Source organism: Pteronotus mesoamericanus, unplaced genomic scaffold (assembly GCF_021234165.1).
Source record: "Pteronotus mesoamericanus isolate MK-2021 breed Mesoamerican mustached bat unplaced genomic scaffold, CSHL_Meso_final scaffold_507, whole genome shotgun sequence".
Classification (NCBI taxonomy): domain Eukaryota; kingdom Metazoa; phylum Chordata; class Mammalia; order Chiroptera; family Mormoopidae; genus Pteronotus; species Pteronotus mesoamericanus.
In genome coordinates, this window is record NW_026555319.1 from 2,724,707 (window position 1) to 2,742,545 (window position 17,839).

The following is a 17,839-nucleotide window of genomic DNA, read 5'->3' on the forward strand; positions in this document are numbered from 1 at the left end:
GGAGTGAGAGGCGCCGTCAGGCAAGGCGGCCGCTCCGGCTGCCCAGCCACTCGGCGCTCGGCACGGACCCACGCGGCCCGGCCCGGGGGGCAGCAGCCGCGAGCCCGCCGGCCAGACGGCTGTGACACGCTCGGGCTCGCGCGTTCCGGCGCCAACCTGGGTTCACCTCCCGGTAGCTGCCCACTCCGTAGGCGTCCACGATGTTCTGAAAGCCCTCGGTGAATTTGTTGGTGCGGATGAGCGTGGGGGGGGTTTCCTTTGTCGGGATGGTGTTCATAAATGAGGGGATGGTGGCGCCGCTCTCTCTCTTTCACATAAAAAGGAAAATGGAAGAGCAAAATTACTACCCAAGAGAACTTTCAACACACACCGTTGCCCACTGTGGCAAGGCTCTGGGCGGGGCTCCGTGGGAACACACTCGGGCGGTGGAATATTAAGTAGTTACTTTTAAAAACAGAAATGTTTGCCCTGAACGGTGTAGTGCGATTGGTTGGGCACTGACTGCAAAGTGAAAGGTCGCCGGTTCAACTCCTGGGTCAGGGGCCTGGGTTGCGGGTTTGGTCCCTGGACGGGGCGCAGAAGAGAGGCAACTGATGGCTGTTTCTCTCTCACATGGATGTTTCTCGCCCTCTCTTTCTCCCTCCCTTCCCCTCTCTCTAAAAATAAATAAAATCTTTTCAAAAATAGGAAAGTTTTATGAGGTGAAAAGAACAGTATAAACAGCATGCAATCTCTTGTGAGGAAAAGAAAGAAAAAGAACACCCGTTCTTACTGTTCATACCCGATCGAGAGCCTGAGAGACACACTGGGACTAAAGCAACGGCCCCCTCTGAGCAGGGGGATGGCACGATGCCACCGCGCGGCGGCTTTGGCATTTTTTGACTTTCTAACCACAGGCCTGCGTTCCTGACTCAGAAGAGCAAGGCAGGAACGCCCGTGCCCGCACACACGCCCTTGCGTGCCTGGCGCTCTGTGGGTTCGGCTCAAGGAAGAGGCACCGGGCGCCACCCCCCGCCGCCCCGCGGCTCTGTGCAACGCCGCTCTCTTCATTTCTCCGCGCCCACAGCTCTGGCCGCCCCGGAGCACCGCGGGGCCCGGCAGGGCTGCCTTACCGACCCGTCCTCGAGCGCGCGGCGCAGGCCCTGCAGGTCGGCCTCGGGGCACCAGACCTCGGCGATGAGGCACTTGTTCGTCACGTCGAAGCTGCACATGTTCAGCATGTGGTAAATGGCTTTCATTTTCTTCACCTGGATGGCGCGGGTGTAGACCGACTCGGCGGCCTTGCACAGCACTTGCCTTAAATAATCCTCGGTTTTGTGAAGCACCTGGGTGAGGGCGAAGCGGGCTCTCAGCGGAGGGGGCAGCCTTCGGAGTCTGTCCGCCAGGCACCTGCCCGTCCTGGAGACGTGGTGGGGGGGCGGGGGGCGCTCCTCCAAGGGGCGGGAGGAAAACCTGAGCTCAGCCAATCGGATGCTCTCCTGGAGCTCCCTCTCTAGGACCTGGCCCAGGGCCACAGGAAATGGCAAGGGGGCACGGCCAGTGCGGCAGCAGATGGCCTGGCTGGGCCCAGAGAGCGCCTGGGTGCCGGTCCATCCCCAAACTCAGCCCAGCTCCCAGCTGGCCCCGGAGCCCCTGCTTCCCGTCCCCTCCTGCGAAGAATCCCCTCGGGCCGAGTGGGTCATGCCAGCCTCTTGCCACAGAGAGCCCTTCTGCCTCAAGCAGACACGAGAAGCAGGAGCCATGCCTGAAAGGGGCTTGTCTGTCTCCTCCGATGAGGAGTCGCGCTCCGACATAGCAGGGAGGAGCTTTCGTCTTAAAGCCTGTCACTACCTGCGTTTCTCACAACCGCTCACATAGAACTGTCAGGAGAGGAGGAGGAGAAGCGCCTTCCAATCCCTCTAAAACGCCTGACTTGTCACCACCGAAATGCGCCACATTAAACCGGAAAGCGCCGGGACGCGTGCGCGCAGCGGCGGCCCACTCACAGTGTACAGGTCCTGGATCCGGGTGTTCAGCCCCTCCTGGATCTCCCTGCGCTCCTCGGCAGTGCTCGGGTAGGGGTAGACGTGGCAGTGGTAGCTGGAAGACAGAAGGCCGCCCGCCGCACCCGGCAGGGCCCGGGGAGCCTGGTGGGCCGCAGAGCCACGCTCGGCCCGAGAGCGGCCCTCTGGGGGCGCGCGGTCCGGGGGGCGCCCGCCCTGCACGTCTCTGATGTCAGCGTGCTCAGCCCACTCTCTCTCGCACCCAAACTCCCTTCCTGGCCACCGACTCCTCAGACTTACACCCAGTCCCAGCCTCTGGAAACACCCTGCCCTCCTTGGAGTGGGAGTTATTACACAAGTTTGAAACAGAAAAACAAAGATAACACACAACAGCAGTTACCTCTTTAAAAAGAGAAATCAAAGGGAGACCAAAGCTCTGGTCCGCAGATGCCGCAGCAAGCCTCTCCCCCGCCTCCAGCCACCCGGGCCCGGGGGCGCCGGGACCCGCGGGGCAAGCGGGGCTGAGCCCATGCCCACACCGCAGCCACCGCCACCCACCACGGTGCTCTCCTTTACGTCCTGACACTTAGAGTTACGTCCGGACGCAGCCTGCGCCTCAGCAGCGACGCCTGTGACTGGATGGGTCTGCTGCGCGGGGGTAGTTTTTCTGACGTACATTAAAACAAAGAGCTTCTATAAAATAACAACTGGCTTGTCCATGCGACACCCCAAACGACTTTCCACAGCACCAGTAACTGAGCATCAAACTCCAGGACACGGATCGAAAACAGAGCCGAGTCCCACGCTCACCCCCAAGCAACACGGCCGCCCGAACGGTCCCCGAGGACAAGAGGGCGAAGGGCCTTCTGCGTGTGTGTTTGGCTTTGCTTACTTTCCCATTTACTGACGAGAGAAAGCCACAGACAGGCTCCTGTGCGGGTACCCCGACAGCTGCTGCGGTCCCTCGCCCTGTCCCTGCAGTGAGCACCCCCGTTTACAGAGAAGAGCACACCGTGACCAGGTGACGCACCCCAGACCACCCAGGCTGGAGCCCCCACGCCTCGCCCTGCCCCGCCCCCGCCCCACCCCCACCCCCACGCGCTGGGGCAGCTGCCCGGCACTGGGCAGCGGGGAAACCACAGCTCCACTAAGTCTCCATGCAGCTAAAAGCGACAGGGAGGCATGGAGCACTGCAATGTGGTTCTTTCTTCTATTGATCTCTGTCTTGATTTCCAAAAAAAAAAAAAAAAAAGCCCCAAATCTGGGAACGTTATTAACATGATCTCCACTTTTGAATTATTTAAGTATTGCACTGGCAAGAGAGATCAGATAAAATGTTTACAAACATGGGATTACAGCAAAGATGTCACAGGACCAAGCCCAGCAGCCTTTGAATCCACTGTATTTCCCTTCCAACAGAAGGACATTGAAAGAAAACTAGAGGTTCCAGACCACAGAGAAATAAATTAAATGACTGTTTCTTTTTCTTACCAGTCACATATCTTCTTAACCTTGTGGCCAATCTGTTCTCCCCAGAAGGATATCAGAAACACGTACCATTTCATGACTTCCCCCTGCGGAGCAAGCGGGACACCGGTCACGGCCGCGTCCACAGCCGTGAGGGGTCTGCCGGCAGCGCAGGCTCTGTGACCACCGGCCCGCGGAGCCGCGGGTCCCCGACGGCCAGGTCACCGCAAACACCGTTCCTCGCTCCCAAACTGACACTCGCAGTGCTGTTTTGGTCACTTGCAGACGCGCAGAGCGACACAAGTCGTGAGTCACCCGACGTGCATGTGCCCAGCGTGAGGTGGGCAAGGTGACGCTGCCGTCCGGTTTCATCTCAAACTGTAGAGTGTCCTCAGCAGGATGAATCCAGTGGACGGTTTCCTATGTTTACGCTTTCAGCTGGTGACTTTACTGTTAAAAAGGCCCCAAGCGCAGCGCTCAAGTGCTGACCCGTGTCCCTGAGCGCAGGGAGGGCAGATGCGCTCCGTTCACGCGGGAGTGATGGTGCTGTTGGCTGAGTTCAAGGTCAATGAATCGAGACTATCTATTAAATAAGACGTCCTTAAAAAGAAACACGGCGCAAAGCTGCATACTGCCGGTCGGACAAAGCGCTGTGACCAGAGGCCGCAGGCACCCGCCGCCCAGGGCGCAGTGGCTGAGCACCCGCAGAGAACTCCCAGAACAGAGCGACCGCGGGTACAGAGAACCGACGTGCCTACGGACGCTCCGCAGAGGGAATGGAACGGGGCTCGGCGTGCAGAGCGGACCTAACGCCCTACAGGGGGTGGCGGGGGGCGGGGGGACTTATATTCAAGGTGGCACCAAGAAACTCAAAGAAAACATCCCGTGTCGCATGGAGGTAAGTGCGATGAAGAAAAGAAAGCCGGCGGGCGGCAGGGAGGGCGGCGCGGGGCTGCGACTCTAGATGCCCCAGGGGGGCACACGGCCTGAAGGGAGCAAGCACGGGACGCGGGGACGCGGCGATGCAGACAAGAGCCTCCGAGCAAAGGGGAAGCTCGGGGGAAGCGAGTGGAGGAGGGGCCAGGGCAGGTCTGGGTGTGACAAGGAGGAGACGCTGCGGGGCTTTGGGCCTCCCGCTGGGGGGCAGGGAGCCCCTGGCGGAGAGCGGTGACCGGAGCGTAGCTGCAAGGGCGTCCCAGATGCCGGGAGCGGAGAGCTGAGGACAAGGCCCCCGCCAAGCGGAGGTGCTTCTGGCCCCTCGTGTCCCGGAGCCGGGGTGGGGGCGTGACGGGGCCCGAGCCCCTCCCGTGCGAAGCAGACCTGCTGGTGGTGGGCACGGGCTGTGAGAGCAGGGGGTCCAGGGTGACCCCCAGGCGCTGGCCCTGAGCGGCCACGCAGAGCTGCCCCCCGCCGAGCCGGGCAAGCCTGGAAGGGCAGGTTGGGGGCGAAGGTCAGGAAAGATCCGCTTTAGGCTGGAGGCGGGAATTTAAAAGCTGTACATGCAAGAGTGGTGTTTCGGGGAGAGGTCTCGGCTAGATTTGGGGGATGGCATTTAGAGCCATGGAATTATTACAGGACCCCTAAGGGCAGAGAGAGGAGGGGAGCAGCCCAAGGCCGGAGCCCTGGGCCCAGGGGACAGGAACAGGCGGGGGGTCCTGAAGGCAAGGACACAGATGGCGGGGGGAGGGGAGGCTGTGGCCGTGGCTGTGGCCGGTGGAGGACATGAGAGGGCAGCGCAGCGCCCCTCTGTGACCCACAGCTGATCACAAGAGCATGTCGGACAAACCCAAACTGAGCGACGGGCAGGCTTCCAAAACTATTGGCCGGCACTGGTTTGAAACGTCAAGGTCGTGAAAGTCAAGGAAAGACCGAGAAATCTCCCCGGAATGAAGGAGAGCGAGGAGCTGGGACCCTAAGTCCACAGGGTGCGAGTCCAACCTGGACCCGCTGCTGGACGAGAGGCAGCGGGACGGCCAGCGAAAGCGGAACGGGCCTGAGGTCGGGGGGTGCCACCCACGGCGGCCACCCGGTCGCGCTGTGGCAGAGCAGGAGGAAGCCCGGACCTCGGGAACCACACCCGGGACGCCGAGGACCAGGCGCCAGGGCGCGCTCACCTGGGCCAGCTCCCTGCACAGGGTGCCGCAGGTCTGCGGGGGGCCTGCCGCCGCGCGGTGACGTCACACTTACCGTCTCGGGGTCTTCGAGGGGCTCGTCCAGCTCTGCACAGGTCACGATGGTGTACCCTTTGCACGCCCTCCACAGCATCCTTTCAAATGCTTCGACTTTCCCTTGGTTAATGAGACCGGATACAAATCTACGAGACAACACAGACAAGCTGCAGGCAGCTGGAAGCAACGGGTTCTTCCCAAGTACACTCAGAAAATGACGAAGACTCATTTCTGACCAAAAAGCGAAGAGACACAGAAAACCCTCCCATTGCCAAATATCTAAAATGCTGCATAAAAAGCTTTTGAAACGTCCTTTCCAATGTAGACCTGAGCCTCAGATTAGAGAAATTCTAAGAAATCAAAGCAACAGGACCTCATAGGCACCCTGATGCATCCCCCCGGCCCTGAGCTGCCAAGCCCACATGGGGGACGGGGGGCTGGCGCTAGGTGTGCACAGGTGAGGAGAAGAAACCGACCCCCCAAACTCTCCCCACTAAAGCTGGGACCCCCCCCAAAGGGCTACTCCTTCACTGAACCGAGGGATGAGAAAAAAATCCACCCTGCAAAGGAGCCTACAAGTACTCGTTTGTTTCCATTCTGGATGTGGGGGAATCTTCGTGGAGAACTTAAAACCACAGGTGAGAATTTATGACCACAGGTTAGAATTTACTCAGGCTTGCAGCTTAACTACTCATTAAATGCTCAGTGAAAAAACAAAAACACAACAGAAAGCCAGGCTGAGAAATTAACAGAGACGCCTCCAGGCTGGCGGCCGACAAGCACAAAGGTAACCGCTCCCCAAGGCCACGCCCTCAAGGCAGGTGCCCACGTCCTGCAGGCGGTGAGCGGGCAGCCAGCAAAGGAACACAAGGTCACGGTGAAAAGAAACCGCAGGAGGAAACAAGTCAAGAGAAACCAGGCAGCAGAAAGAGCCCCTGCAAACCTGCTTCACACGCTAACCAACTCCATCCAGCCCGTTCCCGCCGCCCAGAGCAGGCCCGACGCTGCGGGGACCCGCCGGTCCCTCCTTCCCAGCCCACTGTGCCCCAGGAAGCAGCCAGCGCCCATCACAGCTGCCAACGGCTAAGAATTCGCCGTAGCGGCGCCATTCACCGCGGCGGACCCGGGGGCAGGGTGTTTTTGTCAACAAGCAGCCGCTCCCCCGACTCAATCCCAGGCCCTCGGCGGTGCCCACGCAGAGCACTGCCCCTGCAGGGCGCGCCTTCACCCGACGCCCACGCGTCACCTACCCCAGCTTCGCTCCCAGCCGCTGCATGGAGCTGTAGTCCAACAAGGAGTCGCTGTCCAAGGCGGGGAACTCTTCATATGTGGGTTCAAACTGCAACGAGAGCGGAAGCCAAGTGTGTCCCATGAAACGTGAGTGCTCCGGTCACGTTGGCGAACAAGAGCGCGGGGCCCCGTCACTGCCTCCTGTGGCCTGGGTGCGAGGACCCTCGGGGACTCAGGCGTGTCGTCCAGCTCTGATCAGAAAGAGGGTCGTTCCCCCATCCCTACCTGTGAGCCACTGGCGGTCATTTACATAAGAGCAGAGTTATAATTTCTGTCACCCCCTCAATGCAAGGCAAAGCGCTTTTCCGACGAGTCGCTGCGTGTGGAAGGCCCGTCCTCCCCGGGCACTCAGCCGAGTGTGGGAATACCACGCAGGTTGCTCTTCCTTCTTATAATTCAGATTTTAACCTCCCTTACTCTTAGCAATTTGGAAATAAAAACTAAATTGTAGAACTGAACTTCCTCTGGTTATTTTTTCTCAAGATCATAAACAGATTTTCTTCAATCGCAAACGAAAGCGTTTCACACATAGGAGGTGTGGTTACTGCTCAAACTGACCAACACGGGAAAGGCCTGAAGCTTTTCTCGTGTCGTATCACCCAGCTGCGAGCAGAGCCGAGGTAAGACTATCTCTTGGCAAAAGCAATGCGTCCACAGGAACCAGCCACAAAACCGAGGCCTGACAGGAGGGGGCTCAGCCCCAGAGGTGCGCCCCCCACGCCCCACGGGCCGCCCGAACCTCCACGTTCCGCCGGACGAAGGCTCTCGTCACTCTCAGCATGTGGGTGTACTCGACCAGCTCGAGCAGGTTCTTCCTCAGCTTCTCCTTGTTCTTCGTGACCTCCCTCAGCTCCACCTCAAGCTTCTGCAGCTGCTCCTGAAACAGAACGGCAGCTCCTGGGGACCGCGCTCCGTCCGATGGCCTCTGCGGGGCGCCATCCGGCGGGGCCCCATCCAGCGGGGCCCCGGGGAGGCCGGACGCCATAGCACAGGACTGGGACGGGAGACACACCACGGTTCTAAAGGCCGTCGCCCGCTGCCCCGCGTGAGCGCGGCTGACCGCTGGGGGTGGGGGCGCAGGCACTGCGATACTAGGCCCCCGGCGGCCGCACGGCCCAAGGCAGGCGCCTTGACTCAGTCTGCCTCTCGCATCCGCGCGCCCACCCTCCCGCATCCGGAGTCTTCCTCTTCCAGGGCCGCGTGTCCTTTTACTTGCAACATGGAAAACGCGTTCCGATCATCTGTTCTAAACATGCGTATTCCTGTCCCCAGCTGGAGGGATCCACACAGCCACACTTACCATGAACTGGGCATAAAAATTCTTCCTAAATAACATGGTGCAGACACAGCATTCCTAGCCATGCTTAAGAGTGAAAACAAGAGCAGCAGCAATCTGCACAGCAAGTGCCTGGTCCAAGGAAAGCCTGTGTTCAAGCAAACCCGCGGGCACGCGACTTTCGGGGCCGCGCTTGGCCGGAGGGAACCACCCACAGGCCGTCATCACTACGTGTGGAATCGTATCCCAGCCAGCCCTTCGCAAGGCCACGCCGGACGACTGCACTCTGCTCGCCGGGTGTGTGGCTCTCCCTGGGACCCGCTCGCGCACCAAGTGTGCGACGCCTTCCTCCAAGACCAGCCAACCGGGCGGCCTGCGGCGGGGCGGCCCGAGCCACCCCGGGACAGCTGTCTGAGAGGGGCTGTCAGGGGCTCTCAGCTCTGGCCCGGGCGACAGTCGATCAGGCGACTAGACCAAGAGCTCAGGGGATAGCTCACGGCATGGGGAGCCCGTGTGCTCACAGCGGGGACGCTGTGTCCCCAACGCCCAAGACACTCAGCTCAGGGAGAAGGGAGTCCATTGCCTGCCCACCTGGAACAAACTCTTGTCTTCTGCCAGCTTCTGAGAATCAGAGGTGGCCCAGTGAACCGGGGGCGGGGCCGAAGCCACGAGGACTGGCCGGGGGAGGGCGCGGGCTGGCTCCCGTTAGGCGGCGTTCACCGCCGCCCAGGAAGGGAGCGCACACCTCACATTTCAAAGAAAGCCGGGGTCCAGGGAAAATGTACCACGGGTGACTGACCCACTACCGAGGGTTAACTGTCTTAGGGCTCTTTCATTCTCAGTCCACGGTTTTGAGAAGAAAGGCAGAAAAGCACTAGACAACATAAAGTGAGTAAATGAGCAGATTCTGAGCACAGCGACCTGAAGCAGCGTCTTCGGAAGCAAGTTACCTGCATCTCTAGAACCTGCTTGAGAGGCGGAGCAGGAGGGCTGGTCTCTCCCTCGGGAAGGGGAATGTCAGCTCTGCTAATCTCCTGCGCCAGGTACGCTGTGGGAACGAAGGCCAGACAGGTTAGACGCAAACGCAGGCCCAGGGACACGGCGGTCAGGACACTGCACAGCCAGCCCCTCCGAGGCCGTCAGAGATGAGGGTCGAAAGGCACCAAAATCTTACTCGTTCCCACAGACTTATCAGCCGTCTGCTGCGACCGCCTCTCCGAAGGCGACACTGCCTAAGCAGAGCGGCGCGCTGCAACAATGCACGCGAGAACGGGGTGAGCGCATCCTGAAACCCCCGCTTCTCCTCACTTCCGAGCCTCGAGTTAAAGGGTGTTGGGGCCACTGCGGCCTCTGCGCATGCAGAGGGAAGAGAAGGCTCAGGACGCTCCAGGAAGCACAGGAACAACCCAGTGACAGACGGCAACGTCCCCACAAAGGCCACGCGGAAACGCCACGTCTTCCCCCTGCCCCCGCCCCGTCCCCGCCCATCGCCCGGCACCGAGGACGCCCGCCCCTGGCGGTGGCAGCCAGCCGCTTCGGAAGGAAGCCTCAGGTCTGCTGGCCACAGAGGCAGCATTTGGGTCACGCTGGAGGCGACGTCTGGGCCTGAGCTGTGTATCACTCCAGACCCAGGAAAGCAGACTCACCCCAGCGACCACACCCGTGAGGGCCCAGCCAGAGGGCAGCAACGCCCAACGCCCCCCAATCAGGCGGGACCAGGACCAGGACCAGGACCGAGCGCAGCCCCCCTCCCTCAGTGCCCATACGACGCACCCCCAGAAGCTCTGGGGAGCCAGGTGTCAGCGGCCAGCTCGTCCGAATCCCCGGGTGTGGTGCCACTTCCTTAAATAAGCCTTCAATTACTTTCTTGGCCATAAATTCCTGTTAGCGTTTGGTGAGGCTTTGACGCGCACAGGCGAACAAGACCCTGAGTTTGGTGGCACCACCCGGGGCAGCAGACACCACGGGAGGAAGCAGGCGCCCACCGGGACAATCGCAGCCACCAGCGCAACCCCAGGCCCGGGAGCCAGGTGCCCTGGACAGCGAGCGCGCTGTGAGCCGGGCCGTCCGAGCTCAGCTTGTGCGGCTTCCCGCCCGCCTGCTACAACCACGGTCGCCCAACCACCGCTGAGCCGGCCAGAATGAAATGTTTTGAGTTTGATTTCCAATTCCGTGAAGTCCTTAAAATAAAAGCCATGGTACCTGGTAAAGTCATTACCACATATAACCTTTTGGAGAAGTAATACTAGTTTTGTTTTTTAAAAAAAGATACTCTGGTTTCTCTTCAGATCACATAACTCTTTTGCCTTAAAAAAAAAAAGGCTAAAGAAAGAGAAAAGCAGGCTGTCTTCCAACCAGATAGCAAAGGAAGCACGGGGTGGTTTAAGAGGTTTCTGGAAATGGATGCAAATCGCTTGAACATGTTGAACCCATTTATACCTAAATTTGTTTGAGAGTTCCTTTTTTTTTAAAGCCTGCATCCTTTGTGAAACACGTTTACGCTACAGGAAGTCCTGGACATGTCTAATGTGTTAGCACCTTGCCCTGCCTTTAAAAATCTCATTCCAAACACGCGACCTGTCCAATGACTCACACATGTCGCAAAGCCAGGAGTATGAGGTCCGTCTACCCCAGCGACTCTCAGCTGCCGTGCCGCCAGAGTTTTCAAAACACACGACGCCCGACTCCCTGTCGGGGGTGCTGAGCTCGTTGCCCTTACACTGTCAAATAAAAAAATGACAACAGCCAACACAACAGTAGCCGTCCAGTGTGGATGAATCAAAATTGTACCTATTGTTGTCAGACTGGCAAAAAACATAACACGGTTTTCGGTGTGCCGCGAACGTCAGCGCCAGCCTGCGGGCGCCGTGCCGTGGAAAAGGCTGAAAACTGCCGCCCTGTCCTACACAATCCGCACGTGTAAGTGGGCCCTCAAACACGAGAAAAGAAAAAGACGACAGATGACTCAAAGATCGTTTCTATCTTGAAAATCCCCAATTTAAAAACATAAAACCCACAGTAACTATTGGCTCTTGGGACTAAAAGTCGTACCCCCCCCCCCACCAACATTCTCATCCCCACGCGTTTCCGTCCATCCTTCTAAAACAAACTCTGCTTCGGTCAGCGGTCTGGGGTCATTCTTGTCCCTGTTGCAGCAGAACTTCAGGGCTTGAGCTGGTCCTGACTGACTCAGGCTAAAATGTTAGAGACTCTGCACGTAAATGAAGCAGCTTGAGCTGTCGCTGGGCTTCAGCAGCTGCCGGGCAGAAACCGCCCCACCAGCTCCGCAAAGGGGGTCCTAAAAAAGGAACTCACTCGCAACCAGCCGCCTGCCGCCTCCTACCTCCTTTGTGCACTGATGTAATTTTTAAGTCGTATACCAACGTGTTTAGTATGTTTTTAAATTGTAATTAACTACAAGGGATTGGTTAAATAAATGATGGCACATTAACTACAGTAAACAGTATGCAGCCATTAAAAATGATGGGTCCATTAGTTTATTGGTGTGTTACAGTGAGTACTTACTGTTGAATGAGAAACAAAGCTGGTAACAAAATAGCCTGAGCACTATGGATATAGATCCTCACCTTTACAGACGAGCAGCAGAAAGCATGGAAAAGCAACACAAGCCTACACGACAGCAATCGCCTCTGAACAGTGAGAACGTGGGAACTTTCTTTCGTCCTTTCTGTTCATCTGCATTGTCTGACTTTCCTCAAGTGACCGGGGTTTGCTTATATAAAAATGGTTACTGAGGGCATTAAAATGAACTTACCCAATATTCGCTCTAGCTCTTCACACCTCTTCACCTCACCAACAAATTTTCTTTGGAAAGAACTTACATTCTGGTTGAGCTGAGAAAAGAACAAAACATTTCCTTGGAACATTCTAAAATTTAAAAATGAATCGATTTTAAAAATGAAATGTCTTTGGCACGAGCTTAAGGAGGCGTGCGCCCTCCTGGACTGCCGGGCGTGGGCACGGGGGGCGCCCGCGGGGGTAGGGGGCGGCCTGGCCACGCCGGCCCAGCGCCTGCGCACCACCCGCCGGCCCAGGGCTACCCGCGGAGAAACTTAACCGCAGGAGGGAACCACGAGCGCCGACAAAGGTTTATTGGGAAGAAACCAATCACAGAACAGAGAAAAGCCGGTTCACAGTAGAAAGCAGACTGAAGAAACGGGAGCCCTCCATCACACCGCGGAATGCCACTCGGCAGCGCTCGGGGACAACACTGTCACCCGGTGTCACAGGGGAACGGGCGGGGGACTCTCAGACACACCGCGCGAAGGACAGAGGAAGACGCCGAAGGGCACCCACGGTGTGACTTCCTTTCTATGAAAGGGCCAGGAAAGGCCCTGGCTGGTGTGGCTCAGTGGACTGAGGGCTGGCCTGTGAACCACAGGGTCGCCGGTTCGATTCCCGGTCAGGGCACAGGCCTGGGTTGCGGGCTGGGTCCCCGGTGTGGGGCGTGAGAGGCAACCCCACATGGATGTCTTTCCCTCTCTTTCTCCCTCCCTTCCCCTCTGACAACAAAATCTTTAAAAAAAGAAAAAGAAAGAAAGAAAAAGAAAGGTCTGGGAAAAGCAGTCCTACAGGCAGGAAGGAGGTGAGCAGCCGCCTGGGGTTGGGCTGGGGGTGGGTTGGTTTCACTGTACAGGAACAAACGGTCCATCTTCTAAAACTCAATGAATTGTGCAGCTGAAGTGAGTGGATTTTATTATACACATCAACAAAGTGGTATAAAAAGTATGATTTAGCCATGTAACTTACTGTGCACTTTTTAAAATTTTAACTTTTTTAACCCTCCCCTGAGGACCTATCCCTTGGTCACGCCCGTCGGTTGCCTCCCCAGTGCGCGCTGACCAGGCACCAAACCTCTGCCTTTGGCTCCTTATCTTTTGCCTTTCAGGCGACGCTCCAACCAGCTGGGCAACCAGCCAAGGCTATCATGCCCTTATTAAAAATGATGTTTTAAGGGATGAGGGCATGCGATTATATTCAGAAATCATTTACATATTTTAGGTATGATAATGGTATTACGGTTATGATTTTTAAGTGTCCTGACACCTGAGAGAGACTTTCTGAAATGGTCCTAAGTGAAAGCGCACACCGGGGACCGGCTGCATAATCTTCCCGGGGGTCCGGGGTCAGAACGGGGTGAGTGGCGGGGCTTCTCTCCCGGGCTCACGGGCAGTCCCTGCCCCCCGCACACTCTCCCCGCAACGCAGCTTCTGATAAAAGCTCAAAACAATAACAGACGGTGTAAAAGAACATTTACTAAAGTCAGGAAATTATCCATGATTTGTGTGTAAAAAAGATTAAAGATATGTACACTTAAAAATATTATTTAAAAACTCACATTTGACCAATATTAACCAAAAAGTTTAAGTGTTTATTTCTAAATGTTGGAATCATAGAAGTTATTATCTTATTCTTATATTTTCCAAATTTCCCACAGTATATGTTTTTTCCCACATATATTAACTTTTTTTTTAAGATTTTATTTATTTTGTTTAGACAGAAGGGAAGGGAGGGAGGAGAGGGAGAGAAACATCCATGTGTGGTTGCCTCTCACGCCCCCAACTGGGGACCTGGCCCGCAGCCCAGGCCTGTGCCCTGGCTGGGAATCGAACCGGCGACCCTTTGGTTCTCAGGCCGGTGCTCACTCCACGGAGCTGCACCAGCTGGGGCCCACATATATTACTTTTATAACAAAAACATTTTACAGCAAGCATTCATGTGAAGGGCAGTTAGGGCAAGAATTCTCTCCTCACCCAGGGTCTGCAGCGGGCCTCAAAAACATAATCAGGCAACAGCTTGGCAGGAGGCTGCCCAGACAGTGTGAGAGTGTCTGGCCCAAAGGCGCAGTTCTTGCCTAGGTTTTTGAATTATTTTTTTAAAGAATTAACCAGAAGAAGGATAAAAAAATTCTAATTTCACTTCTGCACGGCACACTCACACCTGCTTCTGGAACCCGCGCTCACGTGAAGCGACCGCTCTCCAGTCCCCAGCGCCGCGGGCACCCCCGCGCCTCCGAGCCCGGGCGGGGAGGAACGCAGGGCGTCACAGCCTGCCTGAGCACGACGCCAGCCTCAGGCCCGACTGTTTCCTTCACGATCGAACACCGACAAGTCTGCTGGACACTGTGGTCTCCAAACAGAATCCTCACAGGAGGCAAGTGTCTGCAGCAACGATGCCAACGTCACAGGTTGTGACAGCCACCATCACTGCCGCCTTACGTGTGCTCACTGCGGTCTCCCGATAGGTGGTTTCTTTTACAGAGTTTTATTTCTCTTTCCTTTCTAAGAAGGTAACGTCACCCTCATTCTGGGCCAGTGACAGGAAGTAGCTTCGCCTGAAGCCGAACATTTAACCCAGGAAAGCCGCGCAGGGCGACGCCTGGCGCTGTGCTCACTAAGCCCCTCGCCAGTGCCTGCCGCGGAGAACGCCAACCTCAGGCTGCGCCCTGTTGCCCAGAGGGACTCTCGCTCTTCGCCGAGTCCCTCGGCTCACTTGACAACCTTCCTTCTGGGTCTTCTCATTCACTGCAGCAAACCTTGGCCTGCCTTCTCCCCCTCCCAAGGATTATTTTTTATTTATTTTATTTTTTAAAATATTTATTTTTAGAGAGATGAAAGGAAGGGAGAAAGAGGGAGAGAAACATCAGGGCTCAAGAAACACATCGATCGGTCGCCTCTTGCACGTCCCCAACCAGATACCCAACCTGCAACCCAGGCCTGTGCCCTGACTGGGAATCAAACCTGTGACCTTTTGGTTCACAGACCAGCACTCAATCCACTGAGCTACATCAGCCGGGGCACAAGGATTATTTTCTTAAAAGGGGAAAATTATTCAGCCTATGCAAGCCAAAACAGACTGGAGTCAGGGACCCCATCCGGTGACCACGAAGTGGGCAAGGAGCTCCAGGAGAGCGCAGGAAACTGTCAGGCTAATGGAGCACTCAGCACGTGCCTCGCACGCTCCTCATGCACACCCTCCGCCCGCCCCCAACTCCGAAAACCCGGCACCCCACGAAGGACCACTTTGACACTTCAGTTTTCTTTTCCTTCCAGGAAAAAATGCGCCATGCTCTCTTTCTCCCACCAACTTTCAGCTGGGAAGGATTCCCAGCACACTCCGCTCCCTAACCTCGGACCAGCATGAAACGCAAGTCTCGAGTCTCGGTGGCGCAGAGGGCACTGGTTCAAACCCCTGAGACTGGAGCGGGTAGGTCTCTCGGCCGGAGCACTGACGGGATGGAACAACTCCACCTGCTCTAGAGGAGGTAGCGTGTTTCTACTGCGACTGTTTCCTGAGCCTCTAATGTGCTACTCACAGCTCAACACAGCACCTGCCAGGTACGTGGGTACCAGGTGCCGCGGCCAAAGTGGCTCCTGGAACCAGGAACAAAGCTAGGCCTGCCCTGCAGCCTCACCTGTCCCTCTGGGTTTTCTCCTGACTTTGCAATTGCCTTAAGGTGCCAACGCAAGAGCACGGACATCAGAGCTCAGGGAGGGTGTTCCCTTTCCAAGTGCAGGACCCCCCAGAAAGGTGAAGGGAAACAACCAGGAGATGCAAGCTGTGGCCCGGGAAATGAAATGTCCACCTGAGTGACTTCCAGTTCCATCAGTAAGTATTAGGTCCGGCTTAATAATCTCCCTTCCACACCCTGTTCTTCCCTATCACACTTCATAATCAGTGTGTTTATGGGTCTCCTCCCAGGCTGTGAGCAATGAGAACACAGGGACCTTGTCCTCCTTGCTGGCCACAGAGTCCCCGGCACCAAAATCAGCATCTGGAACAGAGCAAGCACTCAATAAAGGCTTGTGGCTTCATTCAACAGATGCCTATTAAAGCCCACAAGTGCCGAGGGCCAGGGCCCGAGGCCCGGGGCCCAGGGACGAACAAGTCAAGCGAGCCCGTACACTTGGGGGTAAGCAGTCCCTGGTGGAGACAAACAATAAACAAGTAAACAGAAACATAACCGAGTGTTCGTTGTCATTTGTTGGCAAGACAGCTTCCATTCAGCAACCACTGGGGTCGCTCCCACCCCCTGCCAGGCCATCGTCCTACCTCGGTGAACAAACACCGACAACAATCCCCTTCCTCAAGGAGCTCGCACCAGGCTCACTGCCAGTCAGGCTCGGGCTCACCTGGCGGGGTCCCGTTCACCCAGATCTTCCCAGGGCCGGCCCTTCCCATCAGAACTCGGCCAAATGTCACCGCCTCCCTGAAGCCTACCGTGGCCACCGCCAGCCTGGCCACCGCCAGCCGAGCCGCCCTCACACCGGCCCCTTTTATTTCCTTTATAGCAGTTTTCTTGTTTACATACTTATTTGTCCAATCTTTGTTCCCCACCACCCCCGTAAGTTCCGGAAGGGCCCCCAAAGGCCTTATCAGATTTGTTCCCCCGTTTAGCCTTGCGCCTGGCACGGAAGCATCTGATGGCACGGCCCGAAGTTGACCGAGCCCTCGCGGGGCGTTCGCCACTAAGCCAGGACGCTGGGCTCGCCCGCCTGCGGCCTCTGCGGCCGGGGCCTCAGCCTCCCCGTCCGGGAAATGGGGGCAGCGGCGCGCCCCGGCCCAGGCGCCGGCGGAAAGAGGGCCCGAGTCCCCGGGCGACACTCACGTCTCGGAACTGAACCAGGCCCTTCTCGCCCAGCGCACTCAGGCACTCGTAGGCCGTGCCCGACTGCAGGAAGAGCTGAGCCAGGCACATGCTCTCGCTCCGGAACAGGGACCCCATGGCGGGCCGGCCCGCGCCCCGGCGGGTCCCGACGGGCGGTGGCGGCTCCGGGCGGCGCGGGCCCGCGCGGTCAGGCGGAGCGGCCCGGGCCTCGGGTTCCTTCTGCGGCCTGGCCGAGGCCCCGCACCATTGGGCTCCGAACTGCAGCAACCTCCCCCGGTCCCGCTGCCGCGGCCGCCGCTCCAGCCGCCGCCACTGCCGCGCGAGGCCCCGCCCCCAGCGACGGCCGGTTCCGGTTCCGCCCCCCCGGGGCCGACCAATGGCGCCCGGAGTTGCGGCCGGCGGCGGCGGCCGAGGGGCCAACCGGCGCCAGCTCAGCGGGGAACCGCGGGGCTCCGGATGCCGAACCCGGGCCGGCTCTGCGGCTTAGGGCCCTTGAAGAAGAGTCTGCTGAGTGCACGTGCCGTCAAGTTCGCCCGACGAGAGCACGCAGTCCCGGGGCGCGGTCTGGGAACAGAGCTGTGCCGCCCTGGCCCGGGCGCTCTCAGAACCCAGCCGTCAACCCCTACCCCTGCGCGGCCGCGGAACGGCGTGGTCCCCACAGCTCTGCCTGTTCAGGACACTCCTGTCCACGGAGCTCCTCCGGGGACTTGGGCGTCTGCTCTCCGGTCCTGTCCCCGTGCAGACCGGAAAGCAGGCTCGGAGCCGGGCACTGCGATCGAGTCTCTGTCGCTGCTGCCTTCTGCACACGCTCCTGCACCCAGCAGCCACCGTGACCTTTGACACGGGCCAAAGTCGCTTAGCCTGCCTGAACCCCTCTGGCTTCGCCCACCGTACCCGCAGAACGGCCAAACCCCGCGCCGCGGCCCCAGCGCTCCCCCAGCCCTCACTCGGGCCACCTTCCCTGGACGCCCTGGGCCCCGGCGGCCCCTGCCTTCTTTCCAGGTCGGTGTCATCGGCCTTGCCTAGA

The 17,839-nt window shown here is 58.0% G+C and overlaps 1 protein-coding gene across 3 annotated transcripts in view; it reads right to left on the minus strand.

Annotated features, from left to right (window-relative positions):
- Window positions 1-17,099, minus strand: part of ATP6V0A2 (ATPase H+ transporting V0 subunit a2) — a 29,251-nt gene extending 12,152 nt beyond the window's left edge. For all 3 annotated transcript variants that reach the window (XM_054594287.1, XM_054594286.1, XM_054594288.1), the window contains exons 1-10: window positions 16,813-17,099; window positions 11,959-12,037; window positions 9,134-9,231; window positions 7,647-7,784; window positions 6,868-6,956; window positions 5,637-5,763; window positions 3,474-3,556; window positions 1,986-2,079; window positions 1,113-1,325; window positions 157-307 (exon numbers count right to left, since the gene is read on the minus strand). In XM_054594287.1, coding sequence (XP_054450262.1) covers window positions 157-307; window positions 1,113-1,325; window positions 1,986-2,079; window positions 3,474-3,556; window positions 5,637-5,763; window positions 6,868-6,956; window positions 7,647-7,784; window positions 9,134-9,231; window positions 11,959-12,037; window positions 16,813-16,929 — 1,189 coding nt within the window. In that variant the 5' untranslated portion in view covers window positions 16,930-17,099. The remainder of the gene's footprint in view (window positions 1-156; window positions 308-1,112; window positions 1,326-1,985; window positions 2,080-3,473; window positions 3,557-5,636; window positions 5,764-6,867; window positions 6,957-7,646; window positions 7,785-9,133; window positions 9,232-11,958; window positions 12,038-16,812) is intronic.
- Window positions 17,100-17,839: the final 740 nt, after the last annotated feature.